The following is a 24,825-nucleotide window of genomic DNA, read 5'->3' as shown; positions in this document are numbered from 1 at the left end:
TAGAAAATGAATGAAGACTGCAAACGCAAGCAAAATGTTGCTGCGGCTTTTGTGATCCCCTCAAAAGTGTTGAAGCAAGTCTTCCCTAAAAGCATCACATAGCCTCACTTAACCTTTCAAACGTCTCCTCTTACGTAAAGTGTCCTTTTTTTCCTCTCGGAAGTTAGCGGCGCTAATTACTTTTCTTAAACGCTCGCTACTTATGTACCAGACAGCCATTTATATTTTAGCTTGTGCAGGTTGCAGTGTCTGATATACCATGTGAGGTGTTTTCTTTTTATAAAGGTGTAAGTGAAGCCGTGAGTGTGTGTGTGAACAGGCTGCCTGCTTTTCCGCCCGTGTGTGCCCGCGAGCGAGGTCGCACCTCCCATCGGGATACTCGAATAAGTGAGCCGCCGCTCTTTGCTTTGCGACTGAAGAGCAGGTGTCGTGGCTCCTCTGCTCTGGCCGGGCTCCAACACGGGTGCCGTTGGGAATTTTAAGAAAACAACACGCAAGTGGCGCTTAGGTCTTCCATGGAGAGGATGCTGGTTTGCACAAACATCATTTAAGTGGTCTGCGAGAGACGCCATCTCGTCATTTTTGGGAATGAACCACGTTAGAAGTTTTGGGGATGTTGCTTTTTTAATGCTAGTCCTGGACTGATATTCAGTTGATGCGAACTTTGAAAGTACTTGCTCAGCTTCATGATGTGAGACAGGCTTAGGATACAAACGGCGATGTTAGACAACCTCGAGGACTCGGAGTGAAGACCCCCGACCGGGCTAGCGAGACTTATTTGACGTTGACGATTTTTTTCCTTAAGTATCGGTGGCTGGTATAGGCATCCTTCGAGTCCCAGCTTGTTTGAAATACGTTCCTTCTGCCTAAAAAAAAAAACAAAACACAGGTTTGCGAGTGGAACCGTGCTCATTATGGCCAAACAATTCCATTCGAGTCTCGTCAGACCACATGGGAAACGTCTCCAAAAATGGAGCTCGTTGCCCGTGTGAGCGTTTGCGAACCATGAGCACTTTTTTTTTTTTTCTTCATTTTTCTTCCCCCTCCCTCAACCGCAGATGAGCTAGTTATCCCGGGAGTGTTATTTGTTTTCCGCCGGCTCCGCTTTCCAATCTCGTGTCAGTTTAGATGTGTCAAGAAACGCATACCCGCAGCGCGCGGACAGCTGCGGAGCCAGTTAGCTTTCGCCAAATTGCTTTATCTGTGCGTTAGCGGTTTGCCTGTCGGCTCGCGTTTTGGACTTGGGAGCTTGAAAAAAAAAATTGACACAGAATACACAATTAATACGCAATGACTACACGGTGACTGCACAATTACCACGTGTTGTTTTTGATTGTGTTACTTGAGCCCGCAGCAAGCGGTCCTCCTTAACTGCTGCCTTGATTGTTGCTAAGCCAACGTGATGAAGGCGCACTGTTGAGTTTTGGCCCGGTGCTTGCTTGTTTTAATCTTGCCTTGCAGGGACACGAAACACAAGGCAAACGAGATTTCAGATGGATTTTCTTTCTTTTTTTTGTGTGCGTGTGTGGCTTCGTTGTATTCCCCTACAACACGATCCTGCTAAACTCAAGTTTGTGACAAAAGCATGGAATTGTATTTGTTTCTTTTTGTGTGATCTGCTTAAATGCAACTGTACAGCATTGCTACTTGGATACAAAACTTAATATTTTTTTTCACAATGAGTCAGTACATTTAGTGAGGCAGGACTGCCCACAAAAATGTTTTAATTCGAAAGAACAACAAAAGTACAATCAATTTGTAATTAATGCTATAAAAAATCGATAGCATTTTTATTTTACAATAAATGTACTTTTTATATGTATTTTTAGTATACTAGTGTTAATTATTATGAAATAAAATGTTAATATTACACAGTTATTACATTATTTTTATTTTCAAATGAGTATTCTACTTTTTATTTAATTTGTATTTGTTTTTTTAAGATAAATTTAATTGCGAATGTAATGCAAATGTTGACTATTATTCATTTTCCGTTTTGGGGTGTTCTTTTTTGTATTACATGAATGACTTCCCAGTGAATGTTTTATTTTAAATTGCTTTGTCAGTTTTATTTTAAACCATATTGGAGCTTGTTTCAATTTGATTCAGTTGCACTTATTGAATGCGCCTCTTCAGCACCCCCTGTTGGTTGCCGGTGGCGTTGCCCTGACTCCAGCTTGCGGTCCTGATGCTGAGAGATGCGGGAGGAGGAGGAAAAGGGGAGGGGGGGCTGCAGAGTGGGTGGAGTATAAACCCTCCGATTTCGCAGCTTGTTCTGCCAGAGTCTCTGTGGCGCAATGGAATAGCGCGCTGGACTTCTAATCCAGAGGCTCCGGGTTCGAGTCCCGGCAGAGATGAGCGTGATAGTGGCATTTTTGCAAATGTGACAAAGGCCGTCTGGCGTTCTATTTATAGTTTAGGGGATGGGAGCTTTTGAATGAGGGGCCTGCTTGTCGTTTCAACATTGGCGCCGAATAATGATTTCTCTCAGCAAAGGTTATGCTCGTTTTAATATGCAAATTCACATCTTATAAAAAGCAAGCTTTGTGTGTGTGTGTGTGTGTTTGCTATGCAGTCAATGTGCCAACTCAATGACACAGCTCGCCTTCCCAATCCCCGTTTCAACTTAAAGTCTCTCTTGCTCCTCAATGACGCCACTTTTACAGGTCGTGATATTAAATTGTATGTTGTTGTTATTTATTATTCATCACATTTGACCCTTTATTTACTATTGTGCAGTGGAACATGATGATCGTGAGAATCCATGTATCGTTGCCATTATATTTGCACAATAATTGTAATAACAATAGCTCTGTTTTTAAGTCCCCAAAATTAAAATTGAAATTACAGTTCTAATCTTCAAATACATTGAGTCTTCCATACAGTATTTTTTATGTGATGTGTAAAATATTTACTTTTTTGAAAATATTTGCAATTGTATTTGGGCAATATTTTCTAAAAAGAAATATTTGTTGACATTTTTGGGAGTGGACCCGAAGCCTTGACCAAATGTGACACAAATTTTTAATATCATGATAGTTGGGTATGAGTCAAACAACTGCGTGATTGAAGATCTATTTTTTTTTTGTTTAGTGCTGGAGGCTTTTGTTATCCATGTTTAACCCCGTCATGCCACACACACGCACACACACACGCGCATACGCACACACGCATGCACACTTAATCCGCCACTAAAACTAATCCTTAATCCTCTCTGGCTAGTTGAACAAGGCAGCTCGCACTCCAGCCGCCCACGCTCCATCCTCATTCCCAAATGGGACGGCCAACATGCAAATTCAGCAATAAGTGCATGCAAACGCACCACACAACACACACACACACACACATGCTCACATATGGACATATTCAGTAAACAAATTGAGTGGTTGTGGCGACAACCACAATTATATTCGGAAATGCCAAAACCCGAGCAATTATTCGGACAATTTAATTGGATGATTTCTGCCAAAGTCCAAATATTGTTTTATGACCTATCTTTAGTTTTAATTCTTATCTATGTTGTTATACATTTTAATTTTTTTTCTAGAATGAGTTCTCGATCAACCAATTAACTGTCACACCTCTTGTGTTTTTCTCCTCCAGCCATCGCTGCTGACTACTATTGCTGCTTTTTTTGTCGACCTCAACTCTATTCCACTCCACAATTGTGTGACGTTTTATTCTCTCGCACTCTCTCACGCACACACAGACACACACACACATGGACACACAGCCCTCCTTCCTTTTTCTTGCTTTGGCTTGGGCCCCTTCCTGCTCTGTTCTGTCATTGTGGGCCAAATGCTATTAAAATCCCCTCCCTCCCTCCTCCTCTCTCTCGCACTCCCTCTCTCTCTCTCTCTCCCTCCCTCCCTCTCGCTCGTCCCTCCCTCCCTCTCGATTGATCCAGCCCAGACTGTGTTTTGCTGCAGTGAGCGGCATCCGTGTGCGGAGAAGCGCGTGAAAACGGGCTCGCCAAAACAACAACATACAACGAGGAGGAGGTAAAAATCGAGAGCGCAGCAAAAAGAGTGGAGTAGGAGAAGAAGGCGCAAAAAAAAAAGGGAGAGCGCATCACGCACCAGGGAAAAACGCCAACAGCAGAGCGAAGTGGAGACGCTGGGAGGTGGACCGTAACGGTGCGTGTACACACTTGGTGGCGTTCTTCCAATTTTTCTTCTTATTTGTGAGCGCGTAGCGGAGACAACTGTCATGCGTCTGCAGGAATGTGCGTGATTTGGTGTGTGCGCGCTCGCCCGTGCACCGTGAAGCACGCTCTCCTTCCGTGTGCGCGCCGATCTGTTATGCGAGCTCATCATCTTAATCCTTTGGTTTTGTTTTGTGGGTTGTTGTTTTATTTGGAGTTTGCAAAAGGCTCTTCACAGTCTAAAAAAGTGCCTCCGTCTTTATCATCGTGCGTTGTTGTGGTCGGCCATTGTTATGACGTGATTAAAAAAAAAAAGTGTGTTGCAATAATCGAATTGCCTTCCACCACCCCCTCTTCCCGCCATCCCCGCCCTAACCGTCCGCCCGTCCCGCAGGCGCTCTGACGTGCGCGCGCGGCTATTTTCAGACGTGCACGTGTACAGCGTGTTATATTGTGTGAGCCAGCAGGTGCACCTGAGCACCGCTTTGTTAATTCCCCTTAAAAGCAAGAGTTCTCCAGCTTCACTTTCCCGCCGCTGCATCGCCGCCGTCACTCATTGATGCTTTTTATTCAGATCTGCTCCTTTGAGTCGATGCACAACGAGCGAGCAACGCTTTTGCAACGCTGGGCAGAGGCAACTCACCATTTTTGCCACGTGCTTTGCAATTGATGTTTTTGTTTTCCGTCGCTCGATAGACATTTTAGCTGGCTGGGGTGTGACCCACCCCACCCCACCCGCCTCTCAAAGTTAGTTGGGCAAGGCTCCGAATGCCAAGCGGCGTAGAAGATGGATGCATGGCTACTGACACGGGATTTGCAAGGCATTATTGATGCTTCTCCACTGCCCTGTTTGCTGTTCCGAGATACTTTTGCAGCTGTGTAATGGATGCTAGATAGCGCTGCGCGACAGAGCGCTAGTCAACCTCTCAATTGCCTGAATGGCCTTTCTGCACACTTAGTTTTCTTGGTGTTGTGTTTAACGCTCAGGTGGAGGCTTGACCAAATTTGGAAGCGGTTGCTTCGTGGCCTACCAGGAAGTAGCCTGGGGGCTCCTCTGCTGGTTAGCCTGAAGCTATGTTCACACTGCAGGTCAATTCCACTTTTTGTCTTTGTCCAGTGTGAGGCATGCATCACAGCTGCAGTGTGAACGTTGACTTTTGTTAAGTTCTCTGAAATCACTCAGCCAACCCTTGTATTGTTTTTCACCTTCAAATGCTACTAGCAGCTATTAGCTTATTAGCTGCTAGTGAGCTAAAATACTCAAATCTATAAGCATCTTTAAAACTTTCAATTTTCCACAGCACAGCTTGCAACTGATGGCTTTCCAATCCAGCGCTCAGTATTTGTCGCAATCGACACTTTCCCACTGCTTGGCTCGCTCCTCAGCCATCTTTCACGGCGTGTTTGGCCATTGGCACTTTGACGACAGACGCTTTTTCCACCGCACGCACGGCTCGCTACTCGGAGGCCTTTCCGCCGCTTGGCGCGCCACCGACGGCACTTCCCATCGCACGCTTTGCTATTGAGTGCGTCGAGGCTCGCTATTGATGCTTTCCGTTGCAGAGATGGCCATTAAAACACCGGGCTCTGTCATGACATGAGCAGAAAAATACTTACAACCAAGTTGTATCAAACAAATGTAAACATAACAAAGGGAAGGACGTGTCGTTGGTGTTGTTTTCTATGACCCAGACTGAGCTTTTTTAAATCCAGGTAACGCGTTGCCACCATCTCGTCGGTCCACTGCAGGTTCTTCTCGTTCCTGGGCCTTTTTCATTTCAGAGGTGGTGCGAGTCACATTAAACACGCATGCTAAAGTTAGCGTAGCCGCTGGCCTGGCCTCGTCTCCAGCCATAAATCTTGCATCGCCGTTTTATTAAAGCTGACTTTGACTTTGACTTATTTCGAACGCCGTTCTCTTTTTGAGGCAGTCAACTAATTGCGCTTTTGGGCCAACGATGTTGTTTGGTCTCATTCAGTCTCATCCCCCCCCCCACCCCTAGCCCTCCCTCGTCATTCCTCTCCCGCTCATTACCGTCTTCATTCCCAGCTCTCCCTCCCTTCCTCCCTCGGCGGCGTGTTATGACACACGTGCCGATCGATGCGCGGGCGAGGTCGTTTCTTCACGGCGGGAGACGGCGTAGAGCAATAACAAACCAATAACCACCCTGATGTTTTCCTGCAGGTAACCTCCATCAGGACCCCGCCCTTCGTCTCCTCCTTGGAACTCCCCACGCCCCGCCAATTGGGAGGATATCGGCGCCACCAAGCATGGCTTTCCCATCAACTCTGTTATGGATTGTCAGCGTAATGACGCTACTCTCAGCGGTTTGCAGCAACGTCGTCTTTGGTGAGTACACCCTGAACCCCCACCCCCTCCCTGGGGTGGGGGCTCTTCCCTCCGCATCCCGCTTTATCTCTTGTTCTGCCTGTTATCTGTTGAGGCTTTTTGCGGCTTCCCCGTATTAAAACAAGGGGAGCGCTGAAGTGGAACTAACCACATGGGACACCCCCACTTGAGCCCACTTGCGTGTCCATGGAAACACACACAGAGAACTTTGGCCTCGTTTCCACCACGAGGTTGTCTCGGTCACTTCGGGATCATTGTTGACGTTTGATGCGGTGCCCACAATCTCCCGTGTCTCTTCATCTCATCATCAAAACCTGATCTGCACTTACTGTGCCCTGGCAAAGTAGAAATCGGGTTTACGGGTCAGTTCGGCATGCGAGCCGTCCCTAATCTGCACTCGCTGATCCAAACGTGTACCACGGCTACATGAACTCGAGCGCCATATGGATTGTTTGTTCGGTTGACAGAGATTTCTTCAGTTAAAATATACTTTCATGAAACAAGGAAAACAAAAGTAACATGAAAAATCATTCACACAAGCTTCAGGCTTTCGGGTGCCTTCTCTTTGTGACGGAGCCCTAAAGTGGATCACTTTTGTGGTGGAACTGGTCGTGCCAGTCTTCGTGTTGTTTATTTGGGAATGCTGAAGGGGAACGAACATATTTTGCGCGTTCACAGCTCACGTCTCAACATTTTATGCAAAAAAACAAGCAAAGCGCCGGGCCCATTGTCACCCAACCTGGCGGAGCGGTAGAGCGTGCCAAAGAAGAAAGCCCGGGGTGTCGGATCCCGTTTAATAGTCAACGTGTGCCGGCGGAGGTCCCGTATGCGCTCCGTTGGCCACGGGAAGAAAAACACCCAATACACACTGCGGCGCTTTATCAAACATGCTGTCGTGCTCCACCTTTGATTGAGCAATTGTGCTTGTAGACACAGATGACAATTTAGCTCCTTTCACACGGGGGTGTCAGCAAAAGTGCAGCTGCAGCACAGGGCTTGTGCCTTTCAGACAGAACGGAGGGGAAAGTATGTCAGGAGGAAATGTTCCCGGTTTGCTGTGTTGCGTGCAAGTTGAAGAGGCGGGATGGGATGGATGACAGAGAGAAGAGCGAAAGTTGACACTCCATTCACTTCTTCTCTCGGCTTGTTGTGTTGGAAGCGTTTGTCACTGCTGATTCATAGCTGTCAAATTTGAGGATATGCTGTGAAAAAAACAAGGGGCGTGGTTTAGGATATCCATCCAGTAGTGGAGCCAGAATGTTGCGTCTACTTGCGTAATCGGTCATTAGTAATCATCAATAACGGCCGGGCTTTCCGACGCCGACTTGGACTTGAGAGTGGACTTTCCACATTTGCATGGACGTTACTTGTGCGCCCACACTTCCACCGCAACAGCTGGCTCCTCCACTTGATGAATTCAAAATCCATTTTGCATGCGCTAGCAGCGTGGGAACACTGAGCAAAGGATGGATGCCGTGTGCTCTCCTTTACTTTGTTGTCCACCATCTTGGACGGACGTGCGTGTGCCCGCCGGGCGCTGTGACCCCTCCTCGCTGAGGTCGGACTTGGGCTCTGTTTTGTGTGATCTGGTCTGCCCAGATTCAGGCTCTTTTGGAAAAACCTTAACCCAACCATAAGCTTGAAACTAACCCATGACCCTGAGCACCTTTCATGGAGCATTTTTTTTCTCCTTGCCGTCACGGCGCTCATATTTGTCTGACTTTGTACTTAAGTCACTTTTTGTCGGTAAATGTATCATCTCACCGGAGACACGCTAATATTACTTACACTAGATCAAATAGGATGACGCGTCTACCGGGAAATGAGAACATCCGCCCCCGTTCACACCGCAGGCAGACATTCATCAGAGTTAAACTGGCTTCTTTTCTTCATCACCTTAAGTACGGGAATTTGTCGGAGCGCCGCAATAAATAGTCACAATGAATCGTCCGCCCCGGTCCCGCTCGCCAGCGAGTTGGCAAACGAGACGCCGCTGGCTTTTTCCCGGAAGCTTTGCGCGAGGCACACGGGACGCACGCCAACATTTCGACAGACGAGCCAACCAAACATGGCGGATAGCGAGAGGTCACGCGATGGTTAGAGCGCCAAAATGACCTCTTTGGCTCCAGAAACATTGCAATGTTACTCATCTGCCAACTGGAGCAGCTGAGACTGAGGCTTCCTGACGTTCCTGGACTTCTTGCGTAGAATGGCTGCTGTTTTTCAAGTTGCGTGTCGTACACAGCGGGGCTCGCCGTTGAATCGACAGCATCCGCGTCAAGTGTTCAAAATGGACTCATTGCTAATCACATTTTTGGCATCTCATCTTCCAAGCGGTCAATCTACCGAGCACTTTCAGCTCTTGTTGTTGCTGGCCAAAGATGGCCAGCCAGCCGGCGCTAGTTGCATAGCGGTTAGCGGCGCCTCGCTATCTTCATCTAATCCGATCACAGCTCGCCCTGAAAGATTCATTCCGGTGTGGCTAGCCAAGCAACGAGGGCAGCGACGCAGTTATGCTGCGTCTTTGTCGCCAAATTTGATCATTCATGGACAGCGACGAGAACTTTATTCATATCACCTCACAGAGCAACATTCGATGGCATCGTCACGGCGCCCTCTGCTATAACGACGACCATTACGTAATAGCTTGAGTTAAGGATTAAGGTTTTGGTGTCGCTTTAGGCTTAGGGGTAAGATTCCAAGCCGTTTGCCCTTCCTTCACTTACGGTTCAGGTTACAAAATGGAGTGTGGAGTGTGTTACTAAAAGCATGTTGTAAGGTGAAATCCGCCTTTTGTATTCTTCTAAATCTGTAGAATCTCATTAGCGGAAACATAAATTGTTGGGCTTTTGTGGGATCTTAACAGCTTAAAGGAGGTAGTCTCGTCAGGATCCCCAATCGCTTTTGGATCCAAGGGAGCAAAATGTCAATATGGAGCCGCTCGCTCGTTACTTTCACGGGGTGACGAATGGTAAAAAGCCGTGGCTGAGCTTGTTGTTGGTTGTTAGCCATGGTGCCGCTGAATCAGTCTTCAGTCACTCAGAGAGGGGGAGGGCGTGGTGGCTAGCGGGAGGGCGTCATAATCATAATGGAGTCTCCACGCTAAAAGGGTCCTGAGGCACAAAGATCTATTTAGCATAAATTATTCAATCTTATGTATAACTGAGATCGAGAATGCGGAGCTCAGCAAAATCAATGGATGAACACATGAGATATCAGAGGACACAATCCATCCATTTTCCATCCACCCATCCATCTTTCTGTTTTGAGATGAGAGATCGTCCATCTGTCATCAGTCTTCCATCCATCTGTATCCATCCAATCCCATCTTTCCGTCCTTGGTGCTCTAGCGCCACCAGCCGCTTTGACCTGCTCTTGCTCTCGTCATTTACGCTTGGGCCTCTCTTTGAGAGCGGCTCTTATTAATAGCCGCATGTCATATGTGAAGCTATTTTTAATATGCGTGTTTTGTTGGTGAAGATCTACAGAGATAAAAGTAGAACTTGAGCGTGAAACTCGCTCGTACCGGCTGCGGTGGGAAAAAAAACCCCCAACAATCTTTGTGGGGTTTTTAATCAATCAGCCGCCGCATTTATTAAGGGCCGCTGCGAACGGGAGTACTAATTGCTTTTCTGCCAGATGCCTACCCTTGGCAAGCTAGCCAAGACACAATCCAGCAAATAGCCCGAGCCTGAGTCGGCACATCCAAATGTAAACCTATCTCAGGCTGTCACCGTGGTTTTGGCGCGCGATTCCCTCGCTGAGGCGCATCTCAGCTAGTTAATGAGTCAGCGCTTATCAGCCGGCCTTGTTAACAGGCGCAGGGCCCGGCTTCCGAGCCGCCTCTTTTTGCTTTCGGGCGCTACGGCTAATGCACCGCCATTAGCTCTGCTGCCGTTTTCTTGGCAGGCTTTGGGGGGATTCAGTGGTAAACAAACAGGAAATGGGCATCCAGCCACCGAGACAGAGGCGGCCCTGTCGCGGGGAGATGAACCCGAGACGCTAAATCTTCCTGCCAGGCGATCCTTAATCTTCATCGTGGGCCTTAAATTGATAAATAAATGGGAACCGCCCATCAACGCTTTCCGGACCTCGTGCAGCTATCCATTGGAGTCTGTCCCTTGACACATTTATCCAGACCCCCAATCATCCATCCGTGGATCCATTGTCTCGACAACCTGACCGTCCGTCGGTCCACCCATCCGCTATCCATTCATCCATCCATTCACTCATCCATCCTCCTATCTGTTGTCCAGACAGCCGTCTGTTCCACCCGTATGCACCTCCATCCATCCGGCCGACCATCCATCTCCCCAGCCCTCTATGCATTCCACCACTCATCTGTCCATCCTGTCCGTCTGCCCATCTTTACATCCATCCACTCATCTGTCCATCTGCCCATCAGTCCATTCCTCCATCCAACTGTCTGTCCATCTGTTCCTCCACCTATTCATCCATCCTTCTGTTCATTTGCCCATTCAGCTGCATCAGTCTGTTCGTCCACCTACTCCGTCCGTCCGTCCATCCACCTGTCCGCTCACTATCCAGATGGCTGGCTTTGCCTGCGGACTCTACTGAACCTCGCGGTGGCACCTCGGTAATTGGGTCACCGCAGCGGAATCGGGGCACAGCCGGCCAACGGCGCGCCTAATCCGCGTGGCCTTCCAAGCGCTCCTTTTCCCTCGGTACGGCTGCACATCCAGCTGCGGAATTCGTGGCGCAATTAGTGCCTCCCCTTCGAGGAAGCTCGGGAGCTGACACATCGGCTGCCGCACAAACGCCGTAATAAGCACCGACACGGAATAGATGGGACTCGTGGAATCGTTCCGCCGTCGGGAAGAACTATACTTGGATTCTACTCGGCCCATTGCTGCCCGATGGGGCTCATTATCATGACTCTGTTTGAACCCCTTACACATCGCCGTCCGTCAGTTTCCCAGCTCGCCGTTTTGTGCGTATGAGGGAGCAATATTGAACGTGGCGTGGCGCTGAAGTTGATCCGTTGTCTTCTTCGGACATACTAGGCTCGTGTGCGAGGGAGATAGCGGGAAATTTAGCAGATCAAACTTGACACCCACGCCCCTTTGTGTCGAAAGCAATTAGACGATTTCACACTGGCTTTGCCTCAATTGACTTATCAGGGGCGTAGCGGTACAGATTTGTTCGCTTGTCCCTTTCAGGAAAAAATTTGCCAAAGTCAGCCTTTGCGCAGCTGCTGAATCTCAGCGCTTTGTGTTTTAGGAAGAAACTACTTTCAACGTATTACAGTGGTGCGTAGTGGTGAGCACGTCCGCCTCACAGTTTAGAGGGTGCGGGTTTGACTCTGCCAATTGTTAAAGCAACCTGCCGCTGAAAAGGAAGAGGTGACATTCGCGGGATGATGCTGGCCAAGTCCAATTTTCCTCTTCTATTCGCAGATCATTTTGCTTGACGAAGTGTAGCAACAGCTGCGAGGAGCTTGGACCTTGCCAAGTTCTCATATCGTGCTATTGATTGTAGCGCCCCCTGCTGCCCCAAAGCGGAGGACTAGATAACATCCATCGTTTCTCTTTCATGACTTTTTTCAGCTTAATGTTACTTTGAACGGCAACGAGGCTTGGGGGGATTTTGTGGCTGCACACTCAACGGGCCTCTTAAGAAAGGCATCCATCAGTCTGCAAGCGTCTCTCAAGGTCGGCGAAATTCTGCCATCTGCCTTCCATGCGTCCGTCCGCTCACATCTGTCCAACCATCCACCGAGCCATCCGGCTACACGGCACCGTAGATTCGTGCCCGTCTGTTTGCCTCTCATTTCATCCATCTGTCTGTCTATTTATCTGCCATTCACCCGTCCATCAGTCTGTCCATCCTTTTGTCGCTCTGTCCAACTGGCCATACACAAGTCATGGATTAGTTTGTCCACGTGTCTTCCCAAGTCCTCTCGTTCATCCGGCTAGCCATCCGTTTGCCAGTTGTCTCTCAAGGTTGAGGAAAATTCCGCCAAGCTGTTGGGCCTTGAAAGTATCGCTGCTGCCGATTAAACAAACAAGAGCGGTCTCGGGATGAACTAATTCACATTGTTTCCACCAACAACAGCTCTCATTAACCCCCCCCCCCCCTACAGGACGGTTTAGATGATTTCCCTCACCCGACTTCACCCCTGCCTCTCGTTATCCGCCGGAAATTCTCCGACGGACGTATTTTAATGGATTGCCGTCAGGTCGTTGATGCATTCCCTCCCAGTCGGAGCGACTCAGGATTTAGAGACAGACGCGTCTTTGTCGGGCAGCGTGTGCCGCTTTGGTATCGATTGCGTCCGAGTGCCAAGGGTCCGAGAGAGCGCCGAGGTTGTCTTTGTTGACGATGCCATCACTTCGCCCGCTTCCTTGGGAGAGGCTCCTCGGCTAAGTGTCTCTTTACAGCCAGATAAAGCCGTTGTAATTCATCCAGGCGTCCCTTTGGAGGACATCTATGCCTTGGCATTGAATTTACAGTCCGTTCTTTTAAGATTGGACGGAATCCTCAGTGCCCGATTAGGTCACAGTCTGCTCTGTGCGGTCTATTTCAAAATCCAGATTCGAACATGACGGAACTGTCAGGCAGCGTGCTGGTTTGCGCAACAGCTTTTCACGAGTGGCTGATTGTTTGACTGCGAGTCAATTATTCAGTATGACTGGATCGTTTCGTATGTACCTGTGAAACAAAAACAAGCCTGGAGAGTCTGTGTCAACAATCTGCTTCTTCCTCGTCACTTTGCGCTTCAACAAAGTCTCAAAATATTGTTCCCTGATACGGGGGTGGGGGGCCCGCGATACGCCCACGGGGCGCCCGCGGACCTTTAGGTGGAACCCGGTCGCCGATTACCCGCTCGCAAGGGAACCTTTTAAGGCGGAACGCAATCGCTCACGGCGCCTTCAGTCATATTCTGCTGGCGTCAAAGTCTTGTTGGCCTTTTCCTTTGCTAAGTTCCTCTTTACTGCCAGATAAAGCAGCTCTAATCCACCTAGGAGGAAGTACACTCACATGGAAATGAAACGGGACTGTTGCGGGAAGATTAGACAACCGACCTGACTATGTCAGCGCTCTGCCAATTGTACCAGCTTTCAAAGGCTGGCTTTTATATGGCAAAAGTGGCTAAAAAGGCCCTTTGTGTAACAGATTTATATATATATTATATATAGGTACAGAACGATGGGACCGTAGAGAGGCGTAAACAACAGGGCGGTTCAGCCTCTGGCTAGCCAAATGCTTTTGGCATCACCGAAAAGTCACAAATAAACAAATTACATTTATGACTGAGTTCGAAGCAATTTGATGGTGTGTTTAGCCACGTTAAAGAGGACCAAATGGCTGAGTGTATTTCTGAGTCCATCGTGTGTGTGTGTGTGTTTGGTAACATCTCATGCGAGGCCAAGTGAAAGCAGCTTAGAGGCAGGAGCGTATTCGTTTCCAAGTAAATCTCAATTAGCCGCACATTTAGCCGCACTTGGCTGGATACTCGGGCGCGGCGCTAATCAGAATTGTCGCAAACGAAAAACGTGTACGTCGCTTTGTAAAGACTGACAAAATCATCATTGCTAATCCTAAAAAAGCTTGAAGACTAAATTGCGGCCTTATAAATGGTCTTTGATGTTTCCAGAAACTTTTAGACTGGTCCGAATCTCCAAAATTGTGTTCAGGTACTTCCAAGTGAAGACGCTTGGTTTGTAGCAGACTAAACGGCACGTTTGATGTTTCATATTTTAGTTGCTGTTGATCGTCAATGATATTTGCAAAAATGCTTGTTGAAGACCGGTCGGGCGGCTGCACGGGTGTTCAATTTCCTCCTGCGTTCCTTCTGTGTTTTTTTGTCCTACTTGCGAGGCGCTTCTTTTGTTCCGATTTTTTTTTCCCCCCGCTCCCCGATGCTGTTGTTTTTGCCGCCTCTGCGCTTTGTGCTCGCCATCATTAGCTCTCGCTAGCTTCTTTTCTTCCTCCGCCATCTCACCCCTACCGCGTTGTTCCCGCTCACGCACACGCACGCACGCCTCCATTACCGCCCGTGTCTTCCCGCTAATCAGCTTACGCGCCGTGTGTCCAAGCTGCCGTGTCTGCCTTCCTCCTCCCTTTTGTTTTGCTGTTCATTCAGCCGGCGGATTAGAGACGGCTGTTTGCCGCCTTTTGTCTGCGCGCCGAGGCGATGGCCGAGACGGACGCGGTCAAGACGCTCGCTCGGCGTCGTGTCTTGACTTTTTGTCGCCTTAACGCTGGATGTTCCGTCACGAGGATGCTAAATTGTCTTTAATAGTCATAAACATGTGCATCGGCTTTGCAAATACTTGTAGAACTTGTATGTATTAGTCAGTTGTATTTATAAACACAAAATGGTCAAATTGTCATTGATTGTTCACATCCCACTAAATTGAATTGAACGAACGACTTTTGGTTGATTCAATTCTCCAAATTATGAAACAGCATTTATGTTCTTCAATTGTCTTTGATGCTTGGGAAAGCAATCTGCTTTTAAAAGCTACATCACGTGTCGTAATGTATACTCACCCATATTGATGATGATGATGATTACGGAGCATGCAGAATTCACCCGAGGTGCGTGCGTGCGTGCGCGCTTGATTCCCGGCCGTTGACTGACTGCTGATCGATGGCACGGCCTTATTCCTAACGATTAAGCGCCAGATGCCTTTTTTTTTTTGTCCCGAGCTGCAGCTGTCACTGGCGAAAATGAGTCATCCCTCTTTAAGAAAGAAAAACAAACTCTCAAGGTTAACCTAGAAGAGTCATTTGTGCCCATCGGCCAACGGGGACGCTCGTTTACATTGGCAGAGAACTCAATTGTGCTTATTGACTTGGAGCTATTGCAGCCGCTGACAAAAATGAGGAAATAATCGTCGGGAAGAAGGTTGCTTGATAATGAGCCCGAGTGGCAAAGCGGCAATAACAACAGCGACATTTAGCGTTATGACATCATCGTTTATAGAGCGCAATCTGGTGCTCAAAGCAGGCGCTAACCATATTACAAGTGGAGCAGTTGCAAATTTGACTTGACGCTAATGTCTACTTCGACAAAATTATCTGAAAGTGTCTGTGCCCTAACCTACTTGACCCAATTGTGAAATCTCAATTGGCTTCAATAAAAATGCGTGTCATTGAAGATGCAAAACGTCCAATTACAATTTGGCCAAAATCTAGATTTGCCACGTACGTGAAATTCAGACTAAGTTGCCTTTGAAATGTTTCCATGCATATTCAACAAAACGATTTTTTTTCCACCTTTTGCAACTTGAGCTTAATGGAAGAAGTCTTTGTTTTTACCAAACCACCCACAGTTGGTTTCTGTTTTGTTTTTTCTGTCAGGCATCAAAAGCAGTGTTCCGTAGCGCAAATTTACAGCCGGCCAGCCGGCATCGCTCGGGTGCTTCCCAATCTCGGCGTCCCACATGCCGCGCTGCCATTAAACGCCGCGGCGTATTATTCAAATGCCCTTTGCATTAATACACTAGCTGGCATTTAGTGTCGGCCATCATTTACGCCGCCGCTATAATTGGTTGAGGCTTGTGCACGTGCCCTGTGTAAAGCAGAGGCGGGGAGGGGCTGTTGCATTATGGGAGGCGGGAGGATCATTAGACGCGATAGCCATGTACTTTTCAAGTGGAAAAGGTCGTCTTTTATGAGGCCTTCTTGAAAGGCGACGAGAATGATGATGCCTGGCTTCTTGCGTGAAAATGGGCCGGCCGTAAACCGTAAAGAGGCGAGGGAAGGCCTAATGGGGGAAGGGCTTGCTTGAAGTCTTGGTTTGGCCGTGGTTGAATGTCAGCCGTCCGTACGCTTGTGATGTGTCCTCAGTACATTTACTGGGGCACATTGCGGCCTTCCATTTGCGTGCTAACAGTCATGAGGACTGGAAAATTCCCTTCCAGCTTCATCAAAACACTCGTTTCTAAAAATGTTGAAAATGATTATTGTCCAGCTCAAGTGCATTTATGTCATTGTTATGTCAGAGTAATGTTTTTTTTTTTTAAAGATGATACCAGTGTGAGTATTCAATTCTTGTGTAGTCACCAATAGTGCAGATACTATCAGGACTTTTTTATAAAATAAGCATTTTAAAGAAAGCCTTTCTACTATGGGCTCAGCCATCCCTCAGTTTGTCATTCGTAGCTTTTCCCCAATATTTCCTACTCCTTGGCACCTTTTTTTGCTGTCCTTCCATTTTGTTCTTCTCTTGCTTCCGATCTTTGTTTTTCAGCCCATACTTGAGTCTCATTAAGATCTTTTTCTCTCAAGGCGTACAAACACACATTCGCCCCCTTTGGTAGTCCCCGGTTAGCAACCTTTTCCTCTTCGTTTCCCACTTGTTTTTTCCCCAGTTTATTATCTTCCATTCTCTTGTTTTGTTGCTCAGCCCAGCGCGTACTTGAGTGTCATTAAGACTTTTTTTTTTCTTCTCCTAACTGACAATGGCGGCGAATGCCAACGGCTGCAGCAGCAGTGCCATTGTTTTGTTCCTGATTGCCTTTTTTTTCCCCCCGCATCTTCTTCTCCGAGTTGCGAAGCGTTATAAAGCGCTTCGCTCCAGTGGCTGTCGCCTCACCACAATAGCATCGCAGCCTCCAATTTGTGTCAACGCAGGTTTTTCTGAAACTGAATCTGCATGTAGGATGGTGCTACTATTTAATTGGAATGCTCAATTGTCTTTAAAGTTTGACCAAAAAAAAAAAAACGGTCATTAAAGACGAGATTATTTTGGATGGATGAATGCTATTTGCATTTATTTCATTAGAGAAAGATGGTGTGATATATAAATTGGTAGGCAGAAGATCCAGTTGATAATTCCAGGCGCCACTGTTGAATCCACTCGGCTCCTCCGATGGTGATGATGATGATGACGACGATCATGACAATGATTTGTCGATACATAGCGGGTGATAATTGGATGGCTTTTGTGTAAAAGCGCTTATGCGATGGCACTACTGAGCTCAGCCGCCTTTTTGAAGCGCGGCGACTATTAGCGGCGCCGCCAACGCGGCTCTGCTGTATGTTTGATGAGCGCCTCGCGTAGAACACGTGACGATAGTGACGCACTTCAACTTCCTCCAGGCTAAAACTCTTCCTGATGGAGGCACAGAGTCACAGTTTACCCTGCCTCCACTCTGTGATGAATATTTAAAGACTTGTGCGGTTTGTGTATCAGCTCCGTCGTGATGTCTTCACGGGCACTAAAAAGAACCGGGACGTTTGGTGTTGTCGGCTCCGGAAGCTCTCGGGTTTGATCCGCGCTTGTCGAAAAGGATCAGCCACGTTTTGCGGCGCTTGTTTTTATTCCGACCTCGTTCGCCAGCCTCGGCCCGTAAGGATAACAAAGTAGGGTTTGGAGACTGGGTTAGCCTTTCGGAGCTGAGGTTAGCGTTTCAAATTTGGCTTTCAATGACTGTTTCAAACCAGGGATCATGTTTCATATCCTTAGGGCGGGCGTTCAAGACTCGGCTAGTATTTCATGTTATGGTTTCAAGTTACGGTTTAAAAGGGATATGGGGTTAGTTTTCAAGATTGGGTTAGGGTTTGAAGTGGTCCGGTCCGGTGTGATGTTGTTGTCTAAAAAGCCGAAGGACATTTTGCACGTGTTTATCTTTTGGGCTTGTTTCGGAAAGGACAATCGGGTTTGTGCCAGCGAGGGCGCCCTCCGGTGGAACGATAACGCATTAACATTTCCTCCAAAAACAATGAGGTGGGTTTTGAAATGATTGACGCGCCACGTTCCAAACGTTCAATATCAAATCAAGCGCACCCGCGTTTGTCACCTGGGAAATCAATGAGCCTTTCCAGCGGCCGTCTGTCCAATTTAGTTTATTTTATTGATTGATTAGCTCACACGGTCACCCCAAAATATCAAGAGTGCTTAAGACTGGCAAGGATCTTTGAGGCGGCTGCCTAAAGTGCCGACGGACTGGTAACTTATTTCCAGTGAACGTCTGGGGCTTAAAATTTGGTTTTCAAGATAGGGTTAGCGTCTTTCGTCGGATTTCAAACAAGAATTATGGCTTGAAAGTAGGCTTTGGAGCAAGGATGAATGTTTTTTTTAAGCCAATGTTGCGGTTTATTGAAAGCCGAAAGACCTGATAGATGACACAAAGCTTTATTTGTCCTGACAAATGACAAAGGCAAGCGGAGGACGACACGTCCTCCTTGACCTTGTGTCTTCATTTCCGTGCTGAACGTGGAGTACGGCGGCGCTTGAGGACGTGGCATTAAGGCGCTTAAGAGGCTCATTCAATTAGCGTCGGGTCAAAGCCCAAGACTGACCTGCTTCAAAGTCGCAACAAAGACGCTCGCTGCCTGACTTTAGCCGTTCGCCGTCCTTGACGCCCGCCCACCCGTGTCATATTGACAGTTGTTTTGGATTTGAATCAAAACGCACAGTCGTGAGTTAAGAAAATGTGAAAAATGAAAATGACCATGATTGGAAATTGTCTATGATTGACATGCATGTTTGCTGCACTCCAGACTTAGGAGGCTAATTCACAAAGTGTCAGGTCAAAGGTCAGGTTCAAACCCGCCCCCCTCCCTCACCTTATCCTGTGGGCACTCCTTGACATTGTTGTTGTGTCGTTGACTGCGACTCATGAGAAAATCTCCGCGTGGTTATTCCTTGACACTGTAAATCTCGTCATTCTTTGTGGCACTGGCAGATTAGCTGGTGGCGCCAGGATGCACTGGAGTGACGGCTGCTTATTCCCCAGACAAAAGATGGCTGACAGGACGGGGTGGCCGAGGGGAGGACGTGATGTCGCTTTCTTGCCGAAAGTGACGGCGGCCATTTTCCTGTCAAGCGCTCATCTTGACGCACCGTTTGGTTTTGGAATAGACTTGGTTATGGAACACAAGTAAATATTCACAGCTTGGGTTAGGCTTTCAAATGAGGCTTTCAAACTAGGCTTAGGTTTTACAATGAAGCTTTTAAGTCAGTGCCTGGGTTAGGGCTTCAAGTTAACTTTGTGTTTGTTGTTTAGAGCCTCATTCTCATGTCGCACATTTAGCCTCGAAACATAATATGAAATATTCATAACAGTAATCTTGTGTTGGAAGGGCCGTTCGCTGGCCACACGGGCTAAATAAATGCCCCATTTATTATTCATAAATACTCAACAATTAGCTCCTTAATGCGCAAGCAAACGCAATGAGTCATTCGAGTGCACAAAATAGACACGTGACGCTCGAAGTGGCAAGGAACGGCGCCACAAATGTGACACACATCAGGACGCAAACGGCACGATTCCTTCGGCCTTACATGCACGCGGCGGCTGCTGAAGAGTCAAATCGCCTTTGGTGTTTGACAAAATGCGGAAAATGTGCAATAGGTCATGACATGCTCAACCGTCTTTGATGTTTTCTCCAAAACACTTGGAGGGCTCGTTGCAAAATAACAAATATGCTAAACTACCTTTGATGTTTGCGTGGCTGAATTTTTTTTTAGATGTTTCCCAAACATGTTGACTTTACCGATGATTTGTGTAAATGTCAACGTTAGGTCTTTTTAACGCTCTAAAAAACAACATTGATTTGATTTACAAAAAACACTGATGTTAGGTTTGTTCAAGACTAAATAGTCTGACTTATTCGCTTTGTTTTTTGGCTTTGTTAATTGAGAGTTGTTCACAAAAATATGGACGTCCGGTTAATTGGAGGCATCTTCAATCAGCATCTTCTCAATGTCGTCAGGTCCAAGCTAAATTTTAAAAATGTGCCAAACATCGCGGCGAGACGTGTTTTATTCATGGCCCTCCGCTCTCGTCAACAAAATTGGGCTTCATGTTCCTTCCTCACCGTTGTTCCCTTTTGTTATGCCGCACGTTTCTAATTTGAGGGAGAGCCGCATTGAGTTGGAAAAAGGCGCGTCGCTTCTGGCACTTTGGCAGGATTCTTAAGAAAATGTAAACAGCGGCATTTGGACAAGTAATTACCTGAAACAAATGACGCTATTAGCACTGAGATTTACTAGGTAGTTTTTTTTTTTTAGCATGGTTAGCGAGTCGGAATGTTTGGGGAGGGGGGGCGCAAAAAAAAGTTTGTTATTGTATAAAGTAACATTGTTGCATAATTGTGGAGATGCTCTAAATAGTGGGTTTCAATATAGGATTTTGGAGCCAATCACCGATCAGTGAGTTAAAAAAAAACCCGATAACAAATCACTAATCCGATCAGGAGATCTCTCTAATCAACAACTTGTACAGTCAAGCGCCGCCATTGGCGAGGGGCTAAGGACCGGATTTCGAGGTATGGTGTCAAACCACGTTTGGTGTTTTAAAGTACGATTTTAAGTTAGCCTTTCAAAGTAGGGTTTTGAGCTGGGCTTCTGGTTTTCCCCTATATTGGTGAAATAGTAGCGAATAAATGCGTTTGCCTTGGTCCAACAAGGTGCATTTTGCCACGGTTCTTTCCAATAAATTGCAGTCCAGTTTTATTTACCATGGGCGAGCCATCAATAAAGCCAGTGAGGACCATTGTAAAACGGCCGCTGCTTTGTTTATGTGTCACGTTGGGAAAGGCGGCGGCGGCGGGAGATTAATTAGCTCATTAGCCACGGCCGCTAGCGGCACGTCATGTGATACAGTAACAGTCAGTTAGCCGCTGATGCTAAGGACCGGCAAAAGTAACATTCCACAAGAGAGCTGAAGATCCTCATTGTCTTTGATGTTGGGGAAACGGCGTCTTGGATGTTTTCAAAGCTTTTTCGCTCCATTCATTCTCCAAATGACTGTCATTCAATACTCTGTTTTCTTTCGTGTATACAAAAATACACGTTAGCTTTCTTGATAATTCCCTTTTTTCTTTACGCTTATGTTAAAGTCACTGAACCTTCCAAAACGTCTTTGATGTTTGGGAATGCATAAGTTAATCCATTGAACACTTGATCTTGCATTTGATGTTCACGGATATGTCAAGTCAACCGACGACTGATTGGGAATTATTCTACGGTTTTACGCAAACTATCGAAGAGGCGAAACGGTCTTTGATATTGACATGTACGCGAGGTTCAGTGACAGCAAAGCGGCAGCGGGATATTAATTGGATCATTAGTGACAGCCGTTCCACACAAGTCATGTGATACAGGAAGCTTCAATGGCGTCGTTTTGCCACGTCTTTGAGCTGAGCTGGCAGGTTGGCTGACGCTCGCTCACCTGCTCCCTGCTTGGGCGCTCGTCCCTTCAATCGGCTATTTGATGGTCACGTTTCCAGGGGTCCTTTCAAGACAATCACTTGAAGCAGATTGCTACCACCATGTGTGCCAGACAAATGGGCAATGTGAAATTGTAAAGAATTTTTGTTTTTGGCCCGAGGTGTGCAAAACTATTTTGGTAAGAAGCAGTGTTTTCATGAGTCACCATCAAATCAGGTCTCCAGCAATAACTCAACTCATGCCTTATTGCAAACTTCCCTCCCTGAAGGCAGTTTCACTTAACAACATGAAAGTCGCTTGGCAAGTGTAACGCGAGTACAGCCACAAAAAAAGAATCTCAAACCCGAAAAGACATGGAAAGTCTGCCATTTTTTCACGACTTCCTGTAAAACAGAACCACAGTAATATCTCCGTTCATCAATTCTACCTCTGAAGTCAGTTTGAAGTGTTTCATATGTAAAACCAAAAAGCCGTCATACCCCAAAATATTGTACTGTAGTCATATCTCTGTTCATGAACGGTTTGAAATTCAGTCCACGAAGCCTCCACGAAATTTGGTAGGCACAGAAAGTCGGCCATTTTGCTTCTAAGCCCCCATTTCCTTCCTTGAGATGTGATCTGATGCTACCAAATTGGAAGCACGTACACGACACACAAATCTGCGACGCTTAATTAAAAAAGGCTCCTCTTGTTGTCATCTACCTTCAGATTCCAGGTCATCTTCTCTTGTTGTCCACCTGGCGTCCACTCCCTTCTTTTGTTCTTGTCTTTTATCGGCATCTTCCTCCTCCTCCTCCTCCTCGAGCTGTTTTAGCATACACTCTGCAGGGAGTGCTCCTGTGATGCCAATTATATTGACTGGAGAAAAAAAAGAGCGTGGGGAGGGGGGTTCGCGATTGATGGTCAGGATTGGAAAAGCCGCGCGTGCGTACACACGCTATCAGCGCGGCTGATGACCGAGCCAACCAACGGAAGGCAACGGAGGCCGAGCGCGAGGGAAGGGAGGAGGTTGATGGAAGAGGGACGAGAAGAGGATGGAGAGAAATTGGAGGCGAGTGAATCTGTCGGGGAGTTGTAATAGTCTCCCGTTGGCCCACCTGAGGGAATTCAGCCACTGCAGACAAGGAGGAGGAGGAGGAAGAGGTAGTGAGATGAAGACGGCAGCCAGATAAAGATGGCCGAGCTAGGATGGAGCATAAAGGGAGCTTTGACAGCCTGTCCGTTAAGTGGTAGGTCAAGTTCTAGCACAATGCTTTGATTTCCGGACATTTGGAAGCAACGCTGCGTTGTTGTTGTTTGAAGAAAAGTTCACATTTCCCATCACACCTGAAGGCAGCGCAAGACTTGACTTCCTTGATAGACATTCCTGTCCACAGCTGCACCACAAATGGTCTCTATGATTCATTTCATTTTGTTATTTTTTTTTTTATTCCCCCCCCTTTCCTTCTTCAAAACTATTCACCCTTGCTTGAAGCTAATGTGTCACGGTCTCGGGCCTTTGACTGAACGCCAGTAATCGGTCAAGGCATCTCGGGGCGTTTTATTGGAACAAAATGGCTTCTTTGCTTCTTTTATCACGCTCTAAGTGACTTTTTTTCCCCCCCCTCCCCGCCCACAGACAAGAAGTACATTTCCACCCAGACGGCGAATACATTAGATAGCACGCGGTGGGATAAAACGCCGCCATGATTGATGATTAGCCGCCGTTTTTTCTTTGGTAATTAACTTAGATTCATAACATCATTTACATGCATTACATCCCCGCTTACAAGTTGCGTGTGCGCTCGGCGATCCGCCGCAGCTATTTGTCTTCATTTCACTTCGTAGCCTCTATTTTTGTCCACAAAACAGCCATCTCGGGTCTAGTGCGTTCGATGTTAGATTAGCTAGCTGGTTAGCTGCGAGATTTGACCAAATGTTTGGGAACAAATGACTCCCATTTGATCATTTTGGGACCAGTCAAGCACATTTAAATATGCAAAGTACACCTTGACACTTGCGATCCAAAATATTGACACATTTTGTGAGCAAAAGGACTGTTTGTGAGGTTGTCCACTCAAAGGATGTGGGTCTAGCTACTTAGCCAAGCTAGCTAGAAAGCAGCTGGTATATTGATCAAACTCATTGTGAACAAAACAACTCTAATTTGGATCTTCAGAGTCCAATGTGGTGCATTTGAGTTATTTAATTTGAAAAACTACATTAGCTTAGCCAGTTAATGGATTGTGAACAAATGGTATGTTTTATTCGCTAGCTATCTCACGTATGCTTCTCACTCATTGACAAAAGGTGGATTGTTTTTTAATCTGTGTGATATCTTATGTTAATGCTTGATAGGTGCTCTCCCAAATGTTAATGACCACATTTTGGTGAACAAATGACTTTAATCTGGGACTTTTGTGACCTTTTGAGTCCATCTGTTTTGGGTTTTTTTTGCTCCGAGTGCCGAGTAGAGTTGTAAACTGCTACATTGTGTTGTTAATAAATTAAGAAGTGTATTACACTCACAAACACACACACAGACACACGCACACACACGTTGTGTAGCTGTTGCCGAGACTGGTCGTTCTTTATTTGAAGACAAGCCTCCTCTTTGTCTTTTCGCTGTCTTTTGGCAAGGACATGCAGTGTTTTGCAAAGTGTTTGTGTGTGTGTGTGTGTGTGTGTGTTCTTGGGATCCCCTCAGACACTCTTTCACAAACACACACAGACACACACGCAAAGCTTTGTGTAGAAAGTAGTCAAAAGTTTGATTGAGTCGAGTGCATCGAATCTTTTCCCCCTCATCCTGTTGAATGCTTTCCCCCTCCCGAGACCGTGTGTGTGAGTGTGTGTGTGTGTGTGTGTGGAGGAATTTGCACGCCTCGTAATGGGTAATGAAGGCAACCTTTCAGACGTGGTTTGTCACTCCGAATCACAACACTGGAGATCAATGTAGTTCTGGCGGGAGAAGATAAAGACGACAAGTAGGGGGTGAGTCACTGCAAAGGGAGGGTCGGGGCATCTTTGGTGGGGGAGCAACAACGGCCGGTGGGGACGGACCGAACAATAGCGGTCGGCGGTTTGTCGGCGTCAACAGACACGGCCGTGGCGTGGACTATTTGACCACTGAGGGTGTTTTTCTGTTCCACTTACGCCGTCGTGGCCGCCAGCGGTGGTTGAGTGACGCGGTCCTGTGAC

At 47.0% G+C, this 24,825-nt stretch overlaps 1 protein-coding gene and 1 non-coding gene across 6 annotated transcripts in view; both read left to right on the top strand.

The window, feature by feature from the left end:
* The first annotated feature begins 2,283 nt into the window (after positions 1-2,283).
* trnar-ucu (transfer RNA arginine (anticodon UCU)) lies at positions 2,284-2,357 on the top strand. The gene has a single exon. It is a non-coding gene; the product is annotated as a tRNA-Arg (tRNA).
* Positions 2,358-3,596: 1,239 nt separating this feature from the next.
* cadm3 (cell adhesion molecule 3) overlaps positions 3,597-24,825 on the top strand; it is a 45,549-nt gene continuing 24,320 nt past the window's right edge. Inside the window, exons 1-2 of one of the 5 annotated variants that reach the window (XM_088396509.1) lie at positions 3,597-4,136; positions 6,330-6,494. In XM_088396509.1, coding sequence (XP_088252635.1) covers positions 6,416-6,494 — 79 coding nt within the window. In that variant the 5' untranslated portion in view covers positions 3,597-4,136; positions 6,330-6,415. The remainder of the gene's footprint in view (positions 4,137-6,329; positions 6,495-24,825) is intronic. The other 4 variants (XM_088396508.1, XM_088396510.1, XM_088396511.1 and 1 more) reach the window with 4 other exon arrangements.

Source organism: Syngnathus floridae, chromosome 14, assembly GCF_059516105.1.
Source record: "Syngnathus floridae isolate MCC-2025c chromosome 14, RoL_Sflo_1.0, whole genome shotgun sequence".
In the NCBI taxonomy this organism is placed as follows: Eukaryota; Metazoa; Chordata; class Actinopteri; order Syngnathiformes; family Syngnathidae; genus Syngnathus; species Syngnathus floridae.
The sequence above is the reverse complement of the archived record's forward strand: the minus strand, read 5'-3'. Positions and strand labels throughout refer to the sequence as shown.